The 25,235-nt window shown below is 40.3% G+C and overlaps 2 protein-coding genes and 1 pseudogene across 3 annotated transcripts; 2 read left to right on the top strand and 1 right to left on the bottom strand.

The window, feature by feature from the left end:
* LOC120110493 overlaps positions 1–11,459 on the top strand; it is a 12,659-nt pseudogene extending 1,200 nt beyond the window's left edge.
* Positions 11,460–11,605: 146 nt separating this feature from the next.
* LOC103718381 (monoacylglycerol lipase ABHD6-like) lies at positions 11,606–21,895 on the bottom strand. 2 transcript variants are annotated; one of them, XM_026808978.2, is made up of 5 exons: positions 21,107–21,895; positions 20,888–20,977; positions 19,768–19,835; positions 17,576–17,603; positions 11,606–11,842 (listed from the first exon to the last, which is right to left on the bottom strand). In XM_026808978.2, the coding sequence occupies exons 1-5, from the start codon at positions 21,824–21,826 to the stop codon at positions 11,762–11,764; spliced, it is 987 nt and encodes a 328-aa protein (XP_026664779.2). In that variant the 5' UTR covers positions 21,827–21,895; the 3' UTR covers positions 11,606–11,761. The 2 variants fall into 2 exon arrangements, with proteins under 2 accessions (XP_026664779.2, XP_008805395.2); XM_008807173.4 differs by lacking the exon at positions 17,576–17,603.
* Positions 21,896–23,282: 1,387 nt separating this feature from the next.
* Positions 23,283–24,959, top strand: LOC120110629. The gene is made up of 2 exons (XM_039126204.1): positions 23,283–23,534; positions 24,312–24,959. Exons 1-2 carry the CDS (start codon positions 23,283–23,285, stop codon positions 24,957–24,959), a joined length of 900 nt encoding a protein of 299 aa, XP_038982132.1.
* Positions 24,960–25,235: the final 276 nt, after the last annotated feature.

Below are 25,235 nucleotides of genomic sequence, written 5' to 3' on the forward strand. Positions count from 1 at the left end.
AATCCCGCTTTGCACAACCAGATAATGTCAGGATCTATCAACTGAAGCAGCAGCTCAGTTCAATAACTCAAGGAACTCTCTCTGTAAGTGAATATTTCACCCAGTTAAATGCTATATGGGAAGAATTACGAAATTATAGACCTCTGCCATACTGTTCTTATGGCCATTGCATATGTGATGCACTCAAAGGAGTAGGAGAAGATCTGGAACTTGATTATATCATTCAATTTTTAATGGGACTTAATGATACTTTTGACTCTGTTAGAGGTCAGATTATACTCATGAGTCCTTTACCAAGTTTGGACAAAGCCTTTTCCTTGGTATTACAAGAGGAAAGACAGAGACAAGCTCGGGCTATAATCTTTCTGCACCAGAATCATCTGCACTTGCAGCCGTTCTTAACAAACCAAGGAACAAGGCAGAGATCACTTGCTATCATTGTGGAAAGCCCGGGCACACAAGGGAAAAGTGCTATAGACTTATTGGGTTCCCTCCTAATTTTAAGTTTACTAAGACTAAGTCCTCTTCTGTTAACAATAAATCTGTGGCATCTCATTCAGCAAACCAGGTCATCTCTCCAACTCAAGGGAAAGGCCTTGCGGCACCTCAACTGTCTCTCAGCCAGGCTCAGGTTCAGCAGCTCCTTGCCCTTGTCAACTCTGGAATTCCACAGCTGAACCTTAACTCTGCTTCATCACAACAAGAGCCGATTCCTCCGATGATGAAGCCAATTACAGAAACTGGCAGCAATTCAGCTTCTACAAATATGGCGGGTATAGATCTTTGCCTATTTAGCATCACACGTGTCCCAGATACTTCTTTATTTTCAACTAAGCATCATTCACATCTTACATACCTTATGGATCATAGGCCACATAAAACTCATGAAGTGCCTTGGATTATTGACACTGGTGCAACAGACCATATGGTCTGCTCTTCAACATTTCTTACCTCTATAAATCATGAAGTGAAAGCATTGGTCCAACTACCTAATGGTTCACAAGCCGATGTTACACACATAGGCTCAGTCAAAATTTCAGAATCCCTGACTCTTGAGCATGTTCTTTGCGTTCCTTCTTTCACCTTCAACTTATTATCCGTTAGTAAACTTACACAACATTCATCTCTCTGTCTTGTCTTCTTGGATAACCTCTGTTTCATTCAGGTCCAGTCACCTTGGAAGACGATTGGTCTAGCTAAGATGCATGGAGGACTATACTATTTGACTCATATTTTTTCGGAACACAAGACTAGCTCCAAAGCATACACAACCAAAGCAACAGAACCCTTTGATCTGTGGCACTGTAGATTGGGGCACTTGTCTGATCAAAGACTGAACTTACTTCAGTCCTATATTCCTCTTATGAAAAGCAATAGGCAAAATCATTGTACCACTTGTCATTTGGCAAAACAGAAAAGACAGCCTTTTCCTTTAAGCTCAATTTCTACCTCTTGTCCATTCGATCTTATCCACTGTGATATATGGGGTCCCTATTCTCATCCTTCTACTCAAGGATTCCATTACTTTTTAACTATTGTGGATGATCACAGCCGTGTAACTTGGGTTTACCTTATGAAATTGAAGTCGGAAGTAAGATCTATCTTACAGGCTTTCTTTCATATGGTGCAAACCCAATTCAAGGCCAATATCAAACAAATTCGAACAGACAATGGCATGGAATTAACATGGTGGATTTCTACAAATCTGTAGGAATTCTTCATCAAAAAACTTGTGTCTACACTCCACAACAAAATAGAGTGGCTGAGAGGAAACAACAACACCTTCTCTCAGTTGCTAGAGCCTTGCTATTTCAAGCTTCCCTTCCTATACATTTTTGGGGAGATGCAATCCTCACAGCCACATATATCATCAACAGAACACCAACTCCAATACTGCACAATAAATCACCATACGAAATTCTATTCTCATCACTTCCATCCTATACTCACTTAAAGGTATTTGGCTATCTCTGTTTTGCCTCTACCATACAACACAATAGGTCCAAATTTCATCCTCGAGCCAGAAAATGTATTTTCCTTGGGTATCCTGCTGGTGTTAAAGGGTATAAGCTATATGACTTGGACAATCAAAGTACATTTATCTCTAGAGATGTCATCTTTCATGAGTCTACTTTTTCTTTTCACACTCCCAATTCTGTTACACGTATACAAATCCCCATTTCTAATGATCTAGTTATTCCGGCTCCCCTTCATGACACGGAATTGGCTTATAATTCCACCATACACACTACTTCCTTGCCTAGATCAGGAAGTGCTCATGAGTCAGAACCTGAAGATTCTATGACTGAGAATATTCCTCCTATTAATGACCAAACAAACTCTATCGTACCACTTAGAAAGTCAAGCAGAATTAGAAACCTCCCACCTATCTCCATGACTATCATTGTCAAGTTGCTACTTCAAATACCAAAGTCTTCTCTTCTCAGAATTCTACCAATCATCCTTTGGCCGACTCCCTATCCTACAGACATTTATCCCCACTTCATAAAGCTTACACCCTTTCACTTTCCCTCACAAACGAACCACAATCCTATGAAGAAGCTGTGGCACATAAACATTGGCGTGATGCTATGAACTCAGAGCTGAATGCATTGGAGGAAAACGACACTTGGACTATCACTGAATTACCACCAGAAAAGAAAGCAGTGGGATGCAAATATGTTTACAAAGTTAAACTTACTTCCACTGGTGCCATCAACAGATACAAAGCACGCTTAGTTGCAAAAGGATATACTCAAAGGGAGGGGCTAGAATATCAAGAAACTTTCAACCCGGTTGCCAAAATCAGCATAGTCCGGGTCTTCCTTGCATTGGCAGCCATTCGTGGATGGTCTTTGTATCAAATGGATGTACACAATACTTTTCTTCATGGAAATTTGAATGAGGAGATTTATATGGAACTGCCGCCAGGTTATCAGCTGAAGGGGGAGTCTCTACCGAATACCAAGATGGTTTGCAAACTACATAAATCTTTATATGGACTCAAACAGGCTTCACGACAATGGTATTCCAAATTCTCATCCTCTCTTATTGCTTTTGGTTTCCAACAGTCTACATTAGATTATTCCCTTTTTACCAAACATGATGGCAATAATTTTACTGCACTCTTGGTCTATGTGGATGACATTATCGTGGGAGGTAACAGTATAGCTTTCATTGATTCAGTTAAGATGTACTTACAATCTCAGTTCAAAATGAAGAATCTTAGACCTCTGAAATATTTCCTGGGATTGAGATTGCAAGAACATCTGATGGAATTCATTTATGTCAAAGGAAGTATACTCTTGAAATTTTGGAGGATGCAGGACTGCTCGGTTGCAAGGCTATTCATACACCCATAGAACTGAATCACAAATTATGTCATACATCTCAAAATATGTTACAAAATGTTATGAGTTACAGAAGATTAATTGGAAGATTAATCTATCTTACGATCAGTAGGCCGGACATAACTTATGTGGTTAATGTACTGAGCCAGTTTATGGATAAGCCATCACAGACATTTAAAAGCTGCTCATCGGGTTTTAAGGTATCTCAAAGGTACCATAGGTCAAGGAGTATTCTTCTCCTCCAAATCAGATGTACATTTGAAGGCTTACAGTGATTCGGATTGGGCAGCTTGTCCTGAAACCAGAAGATCCATCATAGGTTATTGCATTTTCATTGGTGATTCCTTAGTAAGTTGGAGATCTAAGAAGCAACCCACGATTTCTAGATCCTCAGCAGAAGCTAAATATAGAGCCTTAGCCAACACAAGTTGTGAGATAGTTTGGTTGAAGAAACTGTTAAAGGACTTCAATGAGATGCATACTTGACCAGCTCTTCTATTTTGTGATAATCAGTCGGCAATCTACCTCACCAAGAATCCCATCTTTCATGAAAGAACAAAACATATTGAATTGGATTTTCACTTTGTTAGAGAAAGAGTACTCAAAGGGATGATCATTCCACTGCATGTCCCTACAAAGATTCAGCTGGCTGATATATTTACAAAGGCTCTACCGGCTGACAGATTGAATTTCCTATTATCCAAGATGGGTACTATGAATATCTATGCCCATCTTGAGGGGGAGTCTCAAAATTCTGGATCGTATAACTCTTCTCCCATATGCTGCTACAGTGAACAATAGCGTATCATGGCACGCCTGTGGCAAACTTGAAATTTCCTTTAAGTTGGCAACGGCTACTTTACCTTTGAACCGTTCCGTTTGGCTGTTTCGATTCTTTGTCAGGATTAGTTATTTGATTTAGAATTTGATTCCCTTTTTGATACGGCTGTAAATCTATATATATGGGAATACACCCACTGTATAGAATCAATCAAATTCAAGGAGGATTATTCATGCTTTTAACTCTGAATACTCGCCCTTCTCAGCTCTCCTTCTTCCTCATTTTCTTACAGAGATCAGTGGCACCATCAAGCAGAAGGACTTCAATCCGGTTTGCAGATATTAAACAAAGAAGATATATGCTTCCTCTTATGGTAATTTTGTGTGTTTTCCGGTTACAGTTTAATTCATCTATCTTTGACTAGCAAAAACTTTCTTCTAATGAGGAATCATGTCTTGTAATTCTACAGATAGGAATTTGTCTACTTGTATTGCAGCGGCTAACTGGAATCAATGGCATCTTATTTCATGCTAGCGCTATTTTTAAATCTGCCGGTATGTCCAAGTAATTTAAATTTGATATGTCTTCACACCTTACAGTACGATATACTGTTCATTCAAATTTATGTCTTATGGAGCTATTGCAACTATGGTTTTAAATCACAGTGCGATGGGGGTGTCTCGTGATGTCCAAATCATTTTGTTCTTGTGAGAAAATAGGAATCAGGATGGGGTTGGGACTCAGAAACCCACACTAGGAAAGAAGAATAAAGAGGGAAAAAATGAAGGGAGGAAAGAAAGAAAGGAAAGAAGAAGAAAAAGGAAAGAGAGAAAAGAATGGAAAGGAAAGAAAGGAAGGAAAGATAGAAGAAGGAAAAAGAAAGAAAGGAAAGAAGAGAGATAAAAAGAAGAAAAAAGAAATAATGGAACGAAGGAAGAAAGAAGAAATAGAAAGAAAAGAAATAAAAAAGAAAGGAAAGAAAGAAGAAAAAATAAACAAAAAAAATGAAATAATTAGAAAGAATCACCAAACTTGTCCACCTTATATTTTGCCAAATGCAAGATTTAGTAGGCATGTTGTTCCAACAAATGTTTTGTTATTCTGACCTAACCAAGATGTTGAATTGGTTTTGAGTGGTTTTGTCTTCCTAAGGTCCTTTTGGATGAGCTGTTCATAAGAATTTTTGTCATGGTCGCATTATTGGTAACTGTACGATTATTTTTCCTATGACATATTGATTTAGTGCAAAAGTTCGCTTTCTTCAAAACTTTTTTTTTAAAAAAAAAATACATGCTGTCTGTTTTGTTCTAATGAATAGAATGCTTGACACTATGTAGCTTCCAAATTGGCACGTTCTATGCTTTGCTCTGTTTCATCATCTGTTTGGCAGCTAAATTTGGCCTAGTGATTAGAAAAATACAAGCCATTCATGCTGTTTAGACTGAGTATAGGTTTCTAATGTCATTGATAAGTGCTAGCATGTCTTGAAACTTATCTTTCTTATCTAGTGCTACTTGCTATTATTTTCTCTATGTTCCTTAATCTATTTCCTGATAATCTTAATTTATGTTAAAGCACTTTGTTTGTATTGGCATTTTGCTTCCAAGATCAAAGTTGCAAATATTGTCTGTAATCAAGATACAGATGCATATAGACATATGCACGCGCACATGTATAAATGAAGTCAGTTGTTTTTATCAAAATATCAGACAAACTGAACTGAATTTTCCCAAAACAAGCCATTATGGATCCAAGAGAAGTTGCTATTTAAGCATGCCATTTGGGTTTGGTAGGTCACCTTAATGCAAACTTTTATGCCTTGTATCCACCTGAAAACTGCTGAGCTCCTTTCTGACTCTCTGATGTATTCCATTCTGTGTCATGCAACAACAACCCATTGATTGTTTATATTCTACACATACTTGATCTGCAATTTTGATGACTGGCCTTATTGGCTGTTCACTTGGTACATATTTACAACTGCTACTCAAGGAGACAAATGCACACAACTGAAAAGCAGAATTTTCTGTAAGCTAGTTGACTAGAGCTGCAGAAGGACATGGGCATCAATTATAACTATTCATTGCTGAAAACTTAATTTAATCTGTTTGCTATAAATTGTACTCTGTAGATAATATGCTTCCATCCCTTCATGTTCTGGTTCGGTTCCCAAAGAACTGTAAAGCCCTAGCTTGAGTTTTGAATCAGCCCTGCGGACATGTCCTAACTTGAATCTTGACATATGTATTTCGATCTGGTGCATACTTTGGTGCTTTTTGTTATGTGGATATGCGGGCTTTTTGTTCGTCGACATTGCAATATTTTATTACACTGCTTCTTGTGTCGAAATTAGGTTAAAAAAGGGTCAATGCCTTTTGGCCTTATCCATTATTGGAAGATGCAATCTTCGTAAGTTCCCCATCTCAGATTCTCTGTCTCGAACAGGGCTTACAAATAGTGACTTAGCAACATGTGGGCTTGGAGCTATTCAGGTAACAATCATATCTTCTTGATTCAGAAGTATAGTATATAGTATATGATTTTCTCCAAAGTATAATTTATGATTCCTATAGTGTCATGTATATGTTTACGGGTACTGAATTCTGTTCAGGTTGTTGTCAAAGGATGCAAAAATTGTTTAACTGGATGCAGGTTTCCGCTGCTGGAATGACTATCAGTCTTATCATTGTTTCTGTCGCATTTTATCTGTAGGTAAGCTATGTTGCCGTTTCACAGATCATGTTCTTTTGGTTCTACTTTATATGAGACTTCATAGCGGCATATATTGTGTCCTCTTTTTTTTGCAACTTGGAAGATGAAATTGTTTCCTCATATTATCTATATTCTGCTAAAACAGGGTGTTATTTCTGAAGATTCTGGTTTTTATTTTATGCTGAGTGTTCTCTCATTGGTTGGTCTTGTGGTATGTTGTTATATGTCAGACATGGATTTTCTTCAGTAATGTCTAGAAATAATGATCTTTTTGGTCATTTACGCCATTTTTGTTCCTTCAGGCTTTTGTAATTTCCTTCTCTCTTGGATTTGGAGCCAATCCATGGATCATAATGTCTGAGGTATGGAAATTAATCCTTCTTGGTAGTCTACCATGTAAAAATAAAGTTAACTATGAATGATTTTATTTGTCTTATAAAAGTATCATCTGTGGATAAAATAATAACCTGCAGAGAATCATGATAGTGATTTATTTTTCATTTTGTCGCTACCTTCTAGAGACAAGGAATGCAGTTTGGCTTCCCATCCATTTTTATTGCAAATGTAATGCCTTTTAATTGTCAAAAACATAATTCACATGGGGTACAATTATATAATAATTTGTCCTCTTGTTTTGATCATGTTACAGCTTATTGCTTTTTCACTCATAGGAGATAAGCACTTGTCGAAATTTTGGGCTTTGCTAGTCCATGCAACTTGCCAGATATATAGTTTTCCAGCCAGTTACCAGTAAAATGCCCATTTTAAGCTGTTTGATTTTCTTAATCTCATTAGTTCTTATATAGTATTAAATAATTTCTTGTGTCATGAAACATATAATTTAATTAATTATATCACCTAGTCTATTATTAACTCATATATGCTTATTATTATGCTTGCCTATGCTTAATTAAATCTTAAGTGACCAGCTCAACTCTTAGATCAGCTAACCTTCATTCTTTTGAATTGTTAGGACCCTTGAAAGGGAAACTACTTTCCCTTCTTCTTTCTGTTCATTTGGTACATGACTCATTCCTTTATTCCTCATCTACATCTCTTATTTACTACTTTCATTTTCTCTTTTCGTTTCTAGTTTCTTCTCTTTTTGCTCTTTCCCCCTTGGGATTAACTTTTCATCTCTCTCTCTTGCCCCATCTTCGCCTTCCCCCTCCCCCTTCCTCTCTCCCTCACTCCCCTCTTTCATTGTGTCTTGTTTAGATGAAGCTACGCTGTTCTCTTTTCTCTTTCTCATCCTGCATTTGTTTTCTATTTCTTTACACTATTATTCTCTTTCATTTTGCTTCTTCCATTTTTTTTCAAAAAATCTGGTTCATATTCATACGACTCCTCATTTTTTATGGACCATGATGAACCTTCTTTTTCCAATTTTGCACCAAGTAATTGCTCAAATTGCCCAGGAAGTTAGTCTCAAAAAACTTGGCACCACTTGGTCATCTTGAAAATATTATGTACAGCCTCCAATCTAGGAAAGTATGATTCCATGCAAATAATGAGATGAGGAAGATGTTGTTAGCAATCCTGTCATCAAGTTATAACAAAAATGATGCCATTGTTAATGAGCTTCAGCAAGTCACATATGTAAAAAATCATTTAGCACAATCCTGAATACTACTTTTACGATGAAGTTTTGAAGATGAACAATGCATTGATGCAATCACTGATTGATTTTTTTGGAGCAAATGCAAACAGTATTGTACTCAAGATTCAACAGATTACATGGAATGAGTATCGGCTACCTGGTTGATGAAAGCAGATATGAGGAATCAGCTCTCTTTTTTTAATCTAAGGGAAGGTCACCTTGATACACCAGTTGTTGATTTTAGAAAAGAATCTTTTTCTGACCGTCTGGTTGATGACAGTGTGCTTCTGTATAATAATTCTAGCATGGCATTTTTAAGGTTAATAGTAGATTATGTATTGTTTAATTTCTTGTTTAATTTCTTTTATTTGTCCGTATGACTTTGTTCACTACTTACATTATTGGCTCTATGGTCCTTCATTTATAAGGATTATTGTTTAGAGATTCTATGTAGCCATATAGTGGTTGGATTCGAAAGCCCTAGAATCAACTATAATCAAATTATAGAGTGATTGACATCCTTTCATGCACGACTTTATGGAGCTCTTATTTCTCCTATTTCTTTTACTTTCAGTCCTTAATCCCAGTCATTTAAGAGTTGCCACTTGTCTCCTTAGAAGGATCTTCTTTTCTTGGTTGTGTAAAGCCCTTGCTTCCAAAGCAGAAGGATGTTCTTTCTTCTTTAGTAATTTATATTACATTATAAGGCCGTTAGTTCTCATGTAATATTCACTTGGATTCAGTATTAATTTAAGAGCTTCTGTCACCTTCTTCCATGGTGGTAACTTATATATTTCAAGACACATAAGATCTTTGTACATGGTGATAACTTTCATCTAATTATCCTTTTTATTCATATACTAATAATTATTCTGTTTCTTGGTTTCATGTTTTTTTTTACCTGTATTATTTGTAGGCCTTCCAAAACCTTTTTATTTGATATTCTTATTAATACGTAAAGTAAACCTATTCTCAAGAAAAGAGAACCTATTTCTTCACTTTCTAGTTCATTCTGTACCAAAGCTCGAACCGGTTCCAGAATTTAAGCTAACTTGATATTTGTTTGTCCCTGTTTGAGCCCTCATCAAAACTTAATCTGCCATGCTTTTGTACTCTGACCATGGAGTAGGCTTCAATATAGAATTTTTGCTTCTAGTTTTGCAGTTCAATTTAGATTTGATTGTAGATCTGATTTGAACTTCTAGAATCAACTAGTTTACTTGCCCTACCGCTATGAAACCATAGGATTTTCATTCCTACTCAAATCCTGTGCCGGTTCTGTCATCAGGCAAAGTACGCTATCTTACCTACTCCTTTTACTACTCTCCCCGAATCCACCATGATTACTTTTTTAGCCAGGGTATGCATTTCTCTTTTCTGTTTAAAAATGACCTTGTAAAGCAGAAAAGAGAAGAGATTAGCATGTTATGAAGCCAAGGAGTGGTTGGAATGCCTGTTTCTATTACTCATTCATAACTGGAAAAGATGAGATTCCATGTAACTGCAAAGATAGAAAATTTTCAAGAGTAGCCTAATTATGAACCAACATACTGGTTACTACTTTTCAGTGCAGCAAGTTTATTAGCTTGACTATTTGATGTATGAAAATATTAAAAATAAAAAATGAAATTATTTAGAAAGAAGAAGAAAGGGAGAAGCATAGAGAAAACATGGGACTTTCAAGCTGAAAATTATACATAGAGTTCTCAAGAAAAAGACAAAAGAAATTTATATAAGCCTACAAGATCTTTTGTCTGAACCTGTTTTATATAATTGAGATTACTTTGCTAGTTATTCATGAGAAATTGAGAAAATATTTGTTCAAAGCTCTCTGAGCCGCAAGCCTGACTGGGGCCAGCATGACCTAGCTTTAGAATGCTGGTGCAAAATTTTGTTTATGCATCGTAATTTTTGTGCTGCCATGAATTTTATTTGAAACAATAAATTCTATTTTGGATGCTCATAATTGCTTGCTATTTTGCCATTGCAGATACTTCCTGATGATATCAAGGTTCTTGCCGGTAGAGTTGCACCACTTGCCAATTGGTTGTCATCCTGGGCAATTACAATGTCTGCTAATTTGCTTTTAACTTGGAGCAGTCGAGGTTGATCTCTCTCTCTCTCTCTCTCTCTCTCTCTCTCACACACACACACACACACAGAGCTTGCGCATGCATGTCTGTGGACGTACGTACGTGTGTCCACTTTGCTGATAGCAATCTAATAAGTTATAATTCATCTTCACCAGGGACATTCACCCTCTACGCGGCTGTGAGTGCCTTCAGTATACTTTCTGTGATCCTATGGGTGCCTGAGACCAAGGGGAGAATTCTAGAGGAAATTCAATGTTCTTTCAGATGAATTCTGTGGATGTCGTTCGAGAGTGGGATATCCGGGTGGCCATGAATAAATTCTCCATTCAATATCATGATTCCTTGAGATGTATTTGTTGGAAACTATATCCTGGAGTTGGTTAATGAATGCAAAAATAAATTTATAAAACATTTCAACATCAAATAAGAGGATATTTTTGAGTGTGAAGATATTGCTCTAAGAACAAATCCGGGTCCCCTCCGGCAAGTCTGAAAAGAGATCGTTTGCAAGGTTCAACTAATCCGGTTTAGCCTGAAGCCTTCTATCACGAGCATGATCTTGTAGAGATCTAACTTAATAGACTCCTTTAGTTGCTCAAAGGAAAGAGGAAGAAATTGAGCAGAAAAAAGATTAAATTTAATAAAAAATAAAAAAACCCAGCGGAGCTTTTTAATTTTATTGGCTTGGTATATATATTGTGCATGCCCTATCTTGCCCCATGCATGGCATGGCCATCCAGACCTAGCTAAGACGATCATACATGTAGATGCCAACCCATCATCTCCAATGCCTCAATGGGTTTTGAACCATCGGGCATTAATAAATACAAGTATACTTATGTTTATAGGACTATTAAGAATGGCTTTTAAAAATTAAGCTTTTTTAAAAAAAAATATCAAAAATTTATTTGAAAATCAAACTTCTTTAAAAAGGAAACAAAAAAGAATCCAATAGAATCCAGGTCATGTCTTGTTGCGCCGGCAGAGATCTACGTCAAATTTTTGAGCCGGGTGGCTGCGCCAAATTTTTGAGCCCTTAGGGTGTAACTTTGCTTGCAGTGGAAAAGGGTTGAAATTAAGATGTCTTCATACTTTATTCAATTTCCAGAGGATTAGTCAAATAAAATGTAATGCAAGTTCACAATCTTGAAATGGAACATAAAAATATTGTGAATCTGATCACTCTTGGGCATGGACAAGGGCAAGGAATTGCTTGAGGCAGCGATTATAAACACAGGGCCTCTCCAGGTGAACAAGGTGGCCAGCTTTCCTTATGGCGTGCAGCGTCGCCTTCTCCCCCAGTTGCCTGTATCCAAAGAAAGCCACTTTGTTTAAAAAAGATGAATGATTGAATAATTGAAAAGGGGAATAAAAGTGTTGAGAAAATGTGCCTCGAAACTCGAAACGACCGCAAATTGAATTCGGCTCAAGTTTGCTTGAAAAAATTCTGTGCCAACTGAATGGAGTCGACCCCTAGCATCTAGGAGTCGACTCATGTGAAGCTTGAGTCGACCCCAGGGATGAGAGGGTCGACTCACATCTGCCACAGTGAAGAAACAGAGAGAAGTTTTTTGGGTTGCCTGCAGGAGTCGACTCCAGCCCTGCAGGAGTCGACTCCAGCCCTGCAGGAGTCGACTCCAGCTCAGGAAGACAGAGCGTGCCAGTTTCGGTGTTGATACTTGGAGTCGACCCGAGGATGTCCGAGTCGACTCGAACTTATCAGGAGTCGACCCCTGAAAGTGAAGAGTCGACTCCTGATCACGGGATTGATTGAAACGATGGCAAGATGGGTTTTTTGACTTAGGGTTTTCGTAGGGAAGTTTCCTTATGTGTTGAAAACCTATAAATAGGGTTTTTTGGTGAACCCTAGGTGATGATGAGAGCGGCTGTAGTGAGTTTCTTTTGGAGTCCTATCTCTCTTGTAAGCCCTAGGTGTGCAATCTCCAACAGGAAGAGAGATCATTGTAACCCTTGCTGAATATATTGAATCTGTGCGTGTGGCCTCCGTGGACGTAACCCGTATTGGGGTGAACCACGTAAAATTGTTGTCTTTGTGATTGTTTGATTTTATTCTCTACTTCTTCTTCTTCTCGATTCGTCTTTCCGCAGTTTGGATCCAGGAAAGGGAATAGTACGATCGAAGGGTGAGTGCTTTCAAGCCTCGCAACAACTGGTATCAGAGCAACGTTCCCTGTGTTCCAATGGCTGACGAAGGAAGATTGAGGATAGAGAAATTCAACGGACAGAACTTTGGTGTGTGGAAGATGCAGATGGAAGATTACTTGCTCTCAAAGGATCTGGATCTACCACTGGGCGGAGAAGAAGCGAAGCCGACAGACATGCCGTCGGAGAAGTGGGAGCGTCTTGATAAGAAGGCGCTCGCCGCTATCCGTTTGTCCTTGGCATCGGAGATCCTCGTCAATATATCCAAAGTAAAGACTGCAAAAGATTTGATAGACACACTGGCTTCCATGTATGATGAGCCAACAGGAGCGAACAAGGTATTCCTGATTCGACGATTATTCACTTTGAAGATGAGAGACAGTGGGAGTGTTCATTCACATCTGAGTGAATTCAATACCCTATGTGCCCAATTGGAATCTGTGAAGATCACGTTCACTGATGAGGTGAAGGCGTGGGCTCTTCTAGGTCAGATGCCTGAAAGTTGGGAAGGCTTTATCACGGCTGTTAGTAATTCTTCGGGAAAGACTACAGCGAGGTTTGATGAAGTGGTAGCTCTTATTCTGAGTGAAGAGGCTCGAAGGAAAACCCTGGATCCATCAGCAAGTTCATCTGGGAACGCGCTGGCCTTTGAAGAACGTGGAAGGACTTCAAAGAAGGGAGATAGAAATAGGGGTGGACGATCCAAGTCTAGAAACAAGTCTAGACCTCTTGGAAAGTGCTGGAATTGTGGGCAGAAGGGTCACTTGAGAAAAGACTGCAAAGTGTCGAAGAACAATGGTGGTTCTGACACTAAAGCAAGTGCTAATTTAGCCGAAACTGCAAGTGAAGATGATGCCCTGATACTTTCCTGTGATATTCATCTGGAGTCGTGGATAGTCGACTCAGGTGCCTCGTTCCATGCTACTGGGAACAAGGCAATCATCTCAAACTATGTTGCAGGTGATCATGGCAAGGTGTATCTTGGTGATGGAAATAGTTGCAACATCATAGGAAAGGGAGATGCTCAGATAAAGACATCAAGTGGGATGACTTTAACTCTGAAAGATGTGCGACATGTACCCAAACTAGCTCGAAATCTGATTTCGGTAAGTCAGTTGTCGGATTTGGGGTTTGTGACTACCTTCAATGATGATGCTTGGAAGATCACTAAGGGAGCCTTGGTGATTGCTCGAGGTGTAAGGTCAGGAACACTATACATGACAGCTAATACTGATTCCACCGTCAGTGCTGCAAATCCGACTGTTGATGCAAGGACATGGCACATGAGACTCGGCCACATGAGTCAGAAAGGGATGAAGGTGATGATGTCCAAAAGAAAATTGGGAGACCTGAAATCTGTGGATTTGGAATTCTGTGAAGATTGTGTACTGTCAAAACAGAAGAAGGTCAGTTTTTCAAAAGGAGGTAGTACCAAGAAAAATTCTAAGTTGGAACTCGTACATACTGACGTATGGGGACCAACTCAAGTGGCTTCTCATGGAGGAGCAAGGTACTATGTCACGTTCATCGACGACGCTACCCGAAAGCTATGGGTCTACTTCTTGAAGCACAAATCCGATGTATTTGAGAAGTTCAAGAGGTGGAAGGCTTTAGTGGAGAATGAGACAGGTCAGAGATTGAAGTGTCTCAAGTCTGACAATGGGGGCGAATACTGCAGTAATGAGTTTGAGGCTTATTGTGCCTCAGCTGGAATTCGAAGACTAAAGACGGTTCCAGGAACGCCACAGCAAAATGGTATTGCAGAACGCATGAACCGCACCATCAATGAGCGGGCACGATGCATGAGGCTTCATGCAGGGTTGCCGAAGATTTTTTGGACGGAAGCGGTCAGTACAGCAGTGTATCTGATCAACAGAGGGCCTTCAGTTGCATTGGAGCTTGGACTGCCGGAGGAAGCATGGACTGGGAAAGAGGTGAAACTATCTCACTTGCGTACTTTTGGTTGCATCTCTTACGTGCTCGATACTGCAGACAATCGAACCAAGCTGGATGCAAAGTCAAAGAAGTGCACATTCATTGGGTACGGTGGTGATGATTTTGGATACCGACTCTGGGATGCGACAGATCGGAAAGTCATCAGGAGCAGAAATATTGTATTCAATGAAGAGGTTCTGTACAAGGACCTGCAGCAACAGACGAGCCAAGGCGTCAAAGCTGTAAAATCGGAATATGCAGAGCTGGATGATGAAACAATGTCTCGAGACGATGAAGAAGTTGCTGAGCCAGTGGGAGAAGCACAGCAAGAAGAAGAACCTCCAGCTGATATCCCGATTGCTTTACGCAAGTGTAAAAGAAATAGAATAACTCCGTCTAGGTATGCTGACTCCCTACAATACCTGTTGCTTACAGATGGTGGTGAGCCAGAAAGCTACAAGGAGGCTTTGCAGGTTGAAGCCAGTGACAAGTGGAAGCTTGCCATGGATGATGAAATGGATTCCCTATCATCCAACAGGACGTGGGACTTGGTTCCACTTCCGAAGGGGAAGAGAGCTTTGCACAACAAGTGGGTATACAGACTAAAGCTTGAACCAGATGGTTCTGAGAGGTTCAAAGCGAGACTTGTTGTCAAGGGTTTTCAGCAGAAGGAGGGCATTGATTTTGACGAGATCTTTTCTCCAGTTGTGAAGATGTCTACTATCCGGATGGTGTTGAGTATAGTGGCAGCCAAGGACTTACATCTTGAGCAGCTTGACATCAAGACTGCATTTTTACATGGCGACCTTGAAGAGGAAATCTACATGAAGCAGCCAGAAGGATATGTAGTGAAGGGGAAGAAAGATTGGGTGTGCCGACTTCAGAAAAGTTTGTACGGGTTGAAACAAGCACCTCGTCAGTGGTACTTAAAGTTTGATCAGTTTATGCTGAAGAATAAGTTTCAGAGGTGTAATGGTGATCATTGCTGCTACTTTAAGGGATTGAAAAGCTCATATATCATTCTACTTCTGTATGTAGATGATATGTTGGTGGCAAGTGCCAACATGGGAGAGATTGTGAAACTGAAGAAACAATTATCCTAGGAGTTTTCAATGAAGGACTTGGGTGAAGCCAAGAAAGTCCTTGGGATGCGTATCAGCAGGGACAGGAAGCTTAAAACATTGAAGTTGTCTCAAGCAGAGTACATTGATAAGGTGCTGAAGCGGTTCAATATGGACGGGGCTAAAGCTGTGAGTACTCCGCTGGGCGCACACTTCAAGTTATCTAAGCAGGAGTGTCCGACTACGCAGGATGATCGAGATGAGATGAAGTATGTACCCTACTCATCAGTGGTCGGAAGCCTTATGTATGCCATGGTTTGCACGAGACCGGATATTGCCCATGCAGTGGGAGTGGTGAGCAGATACATGAGCGATCCAGGCCAGGAGCATTGGAGAGCTGTGAAGTGGATATTGCGGTATCTGAAAGGAACCAGAGACTTAGGACTATGCTATGGTGGTCCTGATGTTTGCCTACATGGTTTCGTGGATTCTGACATGGCTGGAGACATTGATGGCAGAAAGAGTACTACTGGGTATGTGTTCACGCTGGGAAGTGCTGCAGTTTCATGGGTCTCGAAACTGCAGAAGATTGTAGCATTGTCTACGACCGAGGCCGAATACGTTGCTCTTACTGAAGCGAGCAAGGAGATGGTTTGGGTACAAGGTTTGATGAAAGAGCTTGGCATGGAGCAAGGCGATGCAAAGTTGTATAGTGACAGCCAGAGTGCTATACATTTGGCAAAGAATGCTGCTTTTCACTCAAGGACCAAACACATTGATATCAGATATCACTTTATTCGGTCACTCCTCGAAGAAGATCTTTTTCGGCTAGAGAAGATACATACAATGGACAACCCAGCAGATATGTTGACAAAGGTGGTTACTCTTGAGAAGTTGCACATATGTGCATCTTCGGTTGGTCTTCACAGCTACAAGTGAAGACAGAGGTTCACACACATAGAGGATGATTTGGAGATCATGTTGCCGATGGGGTTACGGTTATTTCAGGCTTGTTTCTCGGCAAGTGGGAGATTGTTGAGAAAATGTGCCTCGAAACTCGAAACGACCGCAAATTGAATTCGGCTCAAGTTTGCTTGAAAAAATTCTGTGCCAACTGAATGGAGTCGACCCCTAGCATCTAGGAGTCGACTCATGTGAAGCTTGAGTCGACCCCAGGGATGAGAGGGTCGACTCGCATCTGCCACAGTGAAGAAACAGAGAGCAGTTTTTTGGGTTGCCTGCAGGAGTCGACTCCAGTCCTGCAGGAGTCGACTCCAGCCCTGCAGGAGTCGACTCCAGCCCTGCAGGAGTCGACTCCAGCTCAGGAAGACAGAGCGTGCCAGTTTCGGTGCTGATACTTGGAGTCGACCCGAGGATGTCCGAGTCGACTCGAACTTATCAGGAGTCGACCCCTGAAAGTGAAGAGTCGACTCCTGATCACGGGATTGATTGAAACGATGGCAAGATGGGTTTTTTGACTTAGGGTTTTCGTAGGGAAGTTTCCTTATGTGTTGAAAACCTATAAATAGGGTTTTTTGGTGAACCCTAGGTGATGATGAGAGCGGCTGTAGTGAGTTTCTTTTGGAGTCCTATCTCTCTTGTAAGCCCTAGGTGTGCAATCTCCAACAGGAAGAGAGATCATTGTAACCCTTGCTGAATATATTGAATCTGTGCGTGTGGCCTCCGTGGACGTAACCCGTATTGGGGTGAACCACGTAAAATTGTTGTCTTTGTGATTGTTTGATTTTATTCTCTACTTCTTCTTCTTCTCGATTCGTCTTTCCGCAGTTTGGATCCAGGAAAGGGAATAGTACGATCGAAGGGTGAGTGCTTTCAAGCCTCGCAACAAAAAGAGCTTGTGCAAAACTTTGGGCACTTACTATGGGTTTTTGTAATTGATTCTGTTTTCTGTTTTTGTTTTTGCCGAAATACACAGGAACAAGAATGAATTAGACTTCGAAATTGTTTGCCAACCCTTTAGGATGTTTGGCAGCAAAGTGTCGTCGTTTTAAAAAAATATGAAAATAAAAACAGGAAATAGGAGAAATTTTGTGCAAATGCTTTCTTCAATATCAACCTCTATGCGGTATTCACTAAACCTGTAGAGGCACAAAAACAACAAGGTGGCTTTGAACCTGTTACAGTGTCATCTACTACTCTACTAATAGGAAGTGAATTCTTTTAGCTGATACCTCTGGGAGTGGGTTGTGAAATCTATGGTACATGTTATGTATGCCATTTTCTCATGGATGTTATTGGGAAAAATTTGGAAATCTGCTTAAAGAATCGGAAACATGGAAGTATGAGTATGGCTGGAAGTGGGCCGGGCCATGTTCTTATTCGAACCCGGCCCAAATTTTTTTCGAGCTTTGGACCGGGCTTAGGCCTGAAAATTTTGGATAATTCTGACTTGAGCCCAATTGAGCCAGCCCAAATTACACGTTTAGGCCAAAAATAGGTCCAACCTGAACTCTATTAAAATTTAATATCTCATAATATTGCTTCACAAGTAAACAAGCTAGTTAAAAATTAGGATGTTCTCTATAACACAAATAAATGATACATGATATATTATTCTCAGTTAAACTTATTTTAATTTATCATTTACTTCCTCATTATTCTCTCTAAATAGCAACATACAAAAATAAATTAATTTGGGCTTAAATTCGGGCCTCGATTCGGATCTTATTCGAGCATGGACCGGGCTCGGGCCAGGCTAATGACATATCTGAGTCTGACCTAAAAAATAAATGGGCTCTATATTTAATTCCAAACTCGATCTAAATTTTTTCAGGCCTAACCCAAAGTCCGACCGGAGCCCATTTCTAGCCCTGAATATGAGAGATGGCGTATAAATAAAGTTGCAAGGCAATTAAAAAGTAAAACTAGCAAGAAGATCAATATCATATATTAATTTTGAATTATATTGAATTTGTCTTTGAATAATGTGAGGAAGAAAAGAAATAAGTTTATCTAATTTTAGAAGCTTCTAGAATCTTACATAATAGCAAGTGAGTTGCTAGCCAAACTAGATAGCATTATTAAGATTGTAGCTCATCCACGACTTATCACCTAGCCCTTCACAGGAAATAAATCAAGCGGCCCCTTTCCTTTCTAAACCACGAAAATTGTCACCTTCTGTTATCATGTCCAATTGTCAATTATTAGATCATATTATTATATTATAAAAATATCATATATTATTCCAATATATTATATCAACATATAGCATAATAATATAAACTAATACGAAATGCATTGTTATATTATGAATTCATATAATCGTATAACATTGTATTATGTCATATTTAGTATATCATCAATATAATAATCTAATACAATATTATTATAATTTGATATTAATATTTCTTGTCAAATGGTTCAAGAACAAAAAATATTATCAGGACAAACTTGTCCGTTTCATTAAAAATTTATCCTTTTTTTTTTTGAAGTTTTGGCGGTATCCGAACTTGACAACGTCAGCTCAAGCAACTATTATAGAATATAACAGCTTTTTAGCCCAACTAAGAGCCTATTAAGATAATCTAGTAAGATTAGACTGAAGTTGTGCTAGATTTGTAGTTTGGACCCTCCATTTCAACGTAGCTCTAACAACCAAACACCTCATAACCTAAATCTTAGAAGAAAAAAAAAAAGATCTTCATGATTTATTTATTTTTTTTCTCCTGTGACCTAACAGGCCTCCAGGTTGGAATTAGGTTGGAATTTGGGCAGATTTTTAGAATTTGAGCTTTTATTACTGTAGGATTTTCAGATCAAACTCGTAGAAACATCTAAATAAGTCCTAAATTTACATTTTTATCCTACTTTGAGTATGTCATTCTCTTCTTTTTTTTTTTTTTTTTTTTTTTTTTTTTTTTTTTTGGAGAGAAGACTCTAAACGTGCTTTTCCAAGATAATGGGGGAAAAGTAAAGTCAAAAATTCCGATTCCCTTATCAAACTAGGCCTACGTCACACACAATTAATGGACGGAACAAATAAAAATACGGGAAGAATAAAAATGGAAACAGAGCAGGTGCCGGGATGGAGACGGGGAGCAGCATCACTTACTCCTTCGCATTCCTCGCAAGATCCATGTTAAATATGTTGTCCTTCTCTCCCCACAGTAAAAGTATCCTCTGCAATCAAAAACCAAATAGGTTATAAGGATTAGTCCCTCTTCAACTCGAAAAAGAGGAAAAAAAACTGAAATATTATTTCTTAAAGTTACAGCTTTCAACTAGTTGTGCAACTCAAACTCTAATTAGTATATGAGATGATTGCTTTTAATAAAAAAAATTTTAGAAAAATATCTTGTTCCCTACACCCAATTAGTATGTAAGATGATTGATTTTAAGGGAAATTTTTTAACCATTTTTTGAAAATCTAACAAAATCTTATACCAGCTACCATGTATCCAAATTATGGAATTTTTCCGCAACTTGAGTCGGTAGAAGATTTGTTATCTCTTTTTTATATATTTACCTGTCAATATATATACTAAAATGTTTCCTGTAATCTACAGCATCTAGCCCGTAATAATTTCTACAAATAACATAATTTTGTTTGCAAAGTAATTCTTCTATCACCTCATGGGATAGGTTCCCAAACATTTAACGGTCCGAGTTTGTGCACTACCCTAAAAAAAAAAAAAAAAATTGGAAAGAAGAAAATAATAACTCTGAAGAAAAAAAGAAGAAGAAGAAACTGACACCTCATGTAGCCTTTTAAAAAACAAACACTTGGCTGGTCACCGACTTATCCGAGTTCAGCCACCTGCCAGCCCAAATTCTGGGTATTTTTTCCCCAGTTGACACATAATTCCCATGTACGATTAATTTCTGAGCGGTGACCATTTTACAATATTTTATTTTCTTGTACGCAGCCTATCTTGTTTTTACACTGGTTTTGTACGCGGATCAAGTAATAATAATAATAATAATAATAAAACAATCATAAAATACCAAGGTAACGGGACCTCAATTTCCTGAGAAGTGAAAACGATTCTCACCGTACACCCAGTGTCGCATCAAATTACTTAAGAGGAATAATTAATAATATGACAACATCTTATATATGCAACCTTAATTACGTTAGGTGGCATATATGCAACGAAAAAGACTCAGCAAATTGAATAGAAACTTGGACCAGGACGTCCAAGTCCGAAGATAAACATCACAATAACCTATACCTGAGACAAGACTGGGACCTTTGCATCTTTATTGCTGTTCAGCAACCCCTCCAGCAACTCTTTCCTCTCCTTCCTATTGTTGAACATCACCTGTCCACCATCAAAACCACTCCTTTTACTCAACCAGAATTCCAATTCCCTTCCCTTCTCTCGGGCGTCACAAGTCATGATAACAGTAATTGATCATATGAACCGAATAACGTGACAAGCGGGACATACCTTAAGGTAGTCCTTGTGGAGTCTGTCTGGGAACCACAACTTCTTGTGGGTGGCCACCGAGAGGAGGGCCTTGAGGCCCTTGACGGACTCCGGGAGGAGTAACTCGGCTGACGACGAGAAGCCGAGCCTGTTGAGTGTCTCGCCGCTGATCGAGTCGGTCATGGTGACGACCGAGCCCGACACGACGAGCGAATGCACTAGGTCCGGCCGCATCTCGGCCATCTTGAACGCCACCATTCCTCCATAGCTGAATCCAACCGCGGTGAATCTTTCCACCCCAAGCCGGCCGAGCGCTGCAAGGAGACACTGTGCTTGGAACTCCGGGGAGCGGTCTGCCGATCCTGTCGCCGACCCACCGAAGAAGAGCAGGTCCGGCACGTAGACGGCATACTGACTAGTTAGGGATCCGACCTGGAACTGCCATGTTACGATCCCCTCCGCCGCAAAGCCATGCACGAGCACCACTGCCGGCTTCTCTTTCTTCTCTCCCTTCTTCTTATCCTTCTTCTTGTCGCCATTAGTGTTAAAATGGCTTTCGTTGCTCCTTCCTTCCGGTACCACCACTTCTTTGCTGGGGTTCTTCTTCTTGTCATACTTCTCTTTTGGTACCCAGAAGCTCATGACCGTGCCGGGCTCGATCTCGACGGTCTGCTGTCGCAGGCCCGCCTTCTTCACAAGAAAGTGCAAGAGAGGCTTCTGTGCTTCAACCCAGTTCACCATCTCTCTCTCTCTCTCTCTCTCTCTTCTTTTCTCTGTGTTAACACTATTATATGATACAAGGCCCCCCACTCCAAGCTTTGTTACAGACTTCTGGGCTCTTTATATAATGAGGAAGTGCTGATAATTGAGTTGGATGACGGACGGATCTGAAAGAGAGGAAGGCGCTGGAGTCGGTAAGCAATTAAATGATGTGGTTGGTTGTTGTGAGCAGTTGTCTCTATATTTTCTCCCGTTCTGACCAGGTTGCATGGGCGGCGGGCCCGCCCAAATTTTGGGTACGTCGTTGTTTTATCTTCCCTCAGTCCTATGATCCATTATGGTCTATAAAATATTTCGAAGAAAAAGCGTGACATAGACAGCCTTGAGCAATTGTGGTATTACGAGTGCCACATTGATTTGGCTTGCACGCATTAGTATAGCTTGACTCCAAACTCTCGTTCTTCTCTTTTATCCTCGCCTTTGCTTTGTCTGGCGTCAGGGTGTATTCAGCGTGGCGTTGGATCAACTGCTCTGCCTACTTCACCAACCTCGCGACGAGCAACTGATGGAGCTTTGCGTGCGTAACATTCTTCCACATGGAAGTGGTTCGTTTTTGGGTCCACCAAACACGATGAGGGTGCCTGAAATCGGCATGGCGCCGGTGGAAGGTCGAGCAAATCCCAGCAAATCTTATGGTGGTGATAGCATTGGTAAAAGAAAATTGCTTTTGAGATTAAAAAAGTACGATATTCTCACATGCTTTAGTTGAACCCAAAATCAGGACCAAAAAAATACAGGTTACTGCAAAGTTGGGCAAGTGTGACATATATATAATCATATCTCTTTATGTTCGCAACAAAAGAAAAAAATATATATATGAAAAGATTATTTTTATGTTCCGAACTTATAATATCTAGACCATGTTGAGACAATGAGCAACATTACTATTGTGCCAACGCCGATCCGACTCAAAATTACTAACATAATGTAAATCTATTATTTAGATAGCAACCTTTTCTAATGATAAGCGCGACTTTAATCACTATTTAAAAACTCAACTACGTACTAGCTCAAGAATCGCCCAATCAAGATTCCTACTCGGATCACTCATTAGATTGCCTATATTCCAGTAAATGATTATATCAAGAATTTAATGGTTCAACTCGATAGCTTAGCCGAGTATTCGATTGGACTAGTAACCAACTCGATCAATCTTTTAGAATCATCCTTATAAAAATAGATCCAATTTATTTTACATGCACTTAAGATTACGTCCCCTTTATTTAATATTCTATAATTATATTTCTATCTCTAGACATTAGGTTGGTCAGGGCTATGATGGTCGGCACCGACAGTGGCAGAGATGACGAGTAGGGGAGTCTAGGCAGAGAGAGGAGAGAGGGGGTCTCCCTTGTGGTGGGGGGGAAGTGGGAAGACGAGGGAGCCGGGCAAGACTGCATAGCCACCATGGAGTGCTATGAGGATTAGAGACATCTTAGAGGGCTACTATGCTGCATCAGGTCAGCGACTCAACCTTGCCAAGTTTGCAGTCCACTTCAGCCCGAAGACCAAGCTAGCGCTCAGAGATTGCATCAGGAAGATCTTGAGGGTTGGAAAGCAAGCCGGTTACTGTAGGTACATGGGGGTGCCCATCATGGAGAGACTTCTATGGAGGGCTGATTATGGCAAGCTTGAGCAGAGCATCAGCAAGAGGCTCGAGGGGTGGCAGGCAAGTGCCTTTTTATGATGGATAAAGTGATGCTGAGTGACGTTGGTGAGATCAGTCCTTAGCTCTATTCTGGTGTATCTCTTGTCCAACACTCTTCTACCCAAGGTGTTATTATTGAGATTAGAACCGATATTCAGAGACTTCCTTTGGGGTATGTGGGACGGAAGGAGATGCATTCATCTCCTAGCTTGGGAGGTCCTCTGTCAGCCTCGAAGCAGTGGAAGATTGGGTATCTGCTTCCTTCTAATGAGGAGGGAGGCTCTTGCGGCTAGACATGTAGCCCGGTATCTGTTGAAACCTAAGGGACTAGGAGTACCTTGATGAGAGCCAAGTATGGAAACCGGACCAGAGATGCGGATTTTCGGGCTGATCAGCATACCTCCTTCATATGGCATGACATGTGCTCTCATACTCCAAGGGTGCTACCTCGGATCAGGTGGGTGATCGGTGACATTTAGTCAATCGATGTGCAGGAGGATACTTGGATCTCAGACCTGCCCTTGCGACTGTGGCCCACTATGGTTAGCATCGATAACTTGGGTCTTAGGGTGTGTGACTTCCTGAGCTATGGTTAGCATCCAACAATACTTCGGGGAGCAGCTGACAGAAAGGATCTTAGACTTGTTGATCCCAAGGGTGGATGGCCCAAACAGAAGCATCTGGGGCTCGACTTTCTAGTCCAAGGTAAAGGTCTCTAATCTTGGAGAGCTGTACGGGATCCTAGCACCATGATCAATTGATGACAGTTGTGTATGGAGGCTTCGCGTTCACCCACAGGTTGCCCTGTTCCTGTGGAAGGTAGCATGGGAAAGTCTGCTGACCAGGGATATGCTCTACAAAAGAGGAGTGAGTTTCTCCCCTGATTGTGATAGCTGCTTGGAGGAGGAGGAATCAGTGGAGCATGCTCTATTTGGATGCCCGAGGGCAGCTCTGGTATGGCGGCTGACAAGTGTGATCTATAAATTTTTGCAATCTCCAACCCTTGCCACGACTTTCCTTAAGTTTCTGAAGGAGTCTATGAGGAGATCTGCCGATTCGACCAGCAGCATCAGATGCACTTATATTGCTTATCGTATCTGGTTGAACAAAAATGCTAGAGCCTTCGAGAGCAGAGGGCAGAGCCTGAGGATTGTAGTGGACATGATGCTTATTTATGCAGTAGAGTATACCCATGCTGCGACCGTCGATAGAACTGGGATAGCAAGGGACACCTGGGGCTCCCATTCAGCTCTGATGGTGCCTCAGACAATATTTATCGCCTGGGAGCTCCAACTCCTAATCTTTCTGAAAGTTAATTTTGATAGTAGTATGATGGATGAGAAAAGAAGAGGTGGAGCTAGGTTTGTCATCAGAAGCCCTAACTCTAGCTTGATTGTGATAGGGGGTTATCGACTCTTTGATACTTCTGTCTCGAGGCGGAGATGAGGGCAGTTTAATAGGGCATCTCTTATGCTCGCCTTATTCTAGAGGCCGATCGAATTCAGCTTGAAGGAGATTCGGAGACTGTCATCCGGTAGATCCAAGGTCACGCTAGAACTGGTGTCGAGCACCCTCTTCTGCATGATATCCGTGGTCTTCTATAGGATTGTCTATATACTTATGTCACTCATGTCTACAAGGAGGCGAATAGAGTGGTTGATTGGGTGGCATCGTTTGCCACCCAACATTCTAGCAGTTCGCTTTGGCGCTTTCTTCTCTTTT

The sequence above is a fragment of the Phoenix dactylifera genome, chromosome 4 (assembly GCF_009389715.1).
Source record: "Phoenix dactylifera cultivar Barhee BC4 chromosome 4, palm_55x_up_171113_PBpolish2nd_filt_p, whole genome shotgun sequence".
Lineage (NCBI taxonomy): Eukaryota > Viridiplantae > Streptophyta > Magnoliopsida > Arecales > Arecaceae > Phoenix > Phoenix dactylifera.

Excerpts from the sequence above, each read along its gene's own strand:
- LOC103718381 (XM_008807173.4), bottom strand. The coding sequence starts at position 21,826 with ATGGTGAACTGGGTTGAAGCACAGAAGCCTCTCTTGCACTTTCTTGTG. Across the intron at positions 20,978-21,106 it reads TCCACAAGGACTACCTTAAG|GTGATGTTCAACAATAGGAA; the intron begins GTATGTCCCGCT and ends GATGGTGGACAG. Across the intron at positions 19,836-20,887 it reads AGGTCCCAGTCTTGTCTCAG|AGGATACTTTTACTGTGGGG; the intron begins GTATAGGTTATT and ends TTTTGATTGCAG.
- LOC120110629 (XM_039126204.1), top strand. The coding sequence starts at position 23,283 with ATGAGGATTAGAGACATCTTAGAGGGCTACTATGCTGCATCAGGTCAG. Across the intron at positions 23,535-24,311 it reads AGAGGCTCGAGGGGTGGCAG|GTTGCCCTGTTCCTGTGGAA; the intron begins GCAAGTGCCTTT and ends GTTCACCCACAG.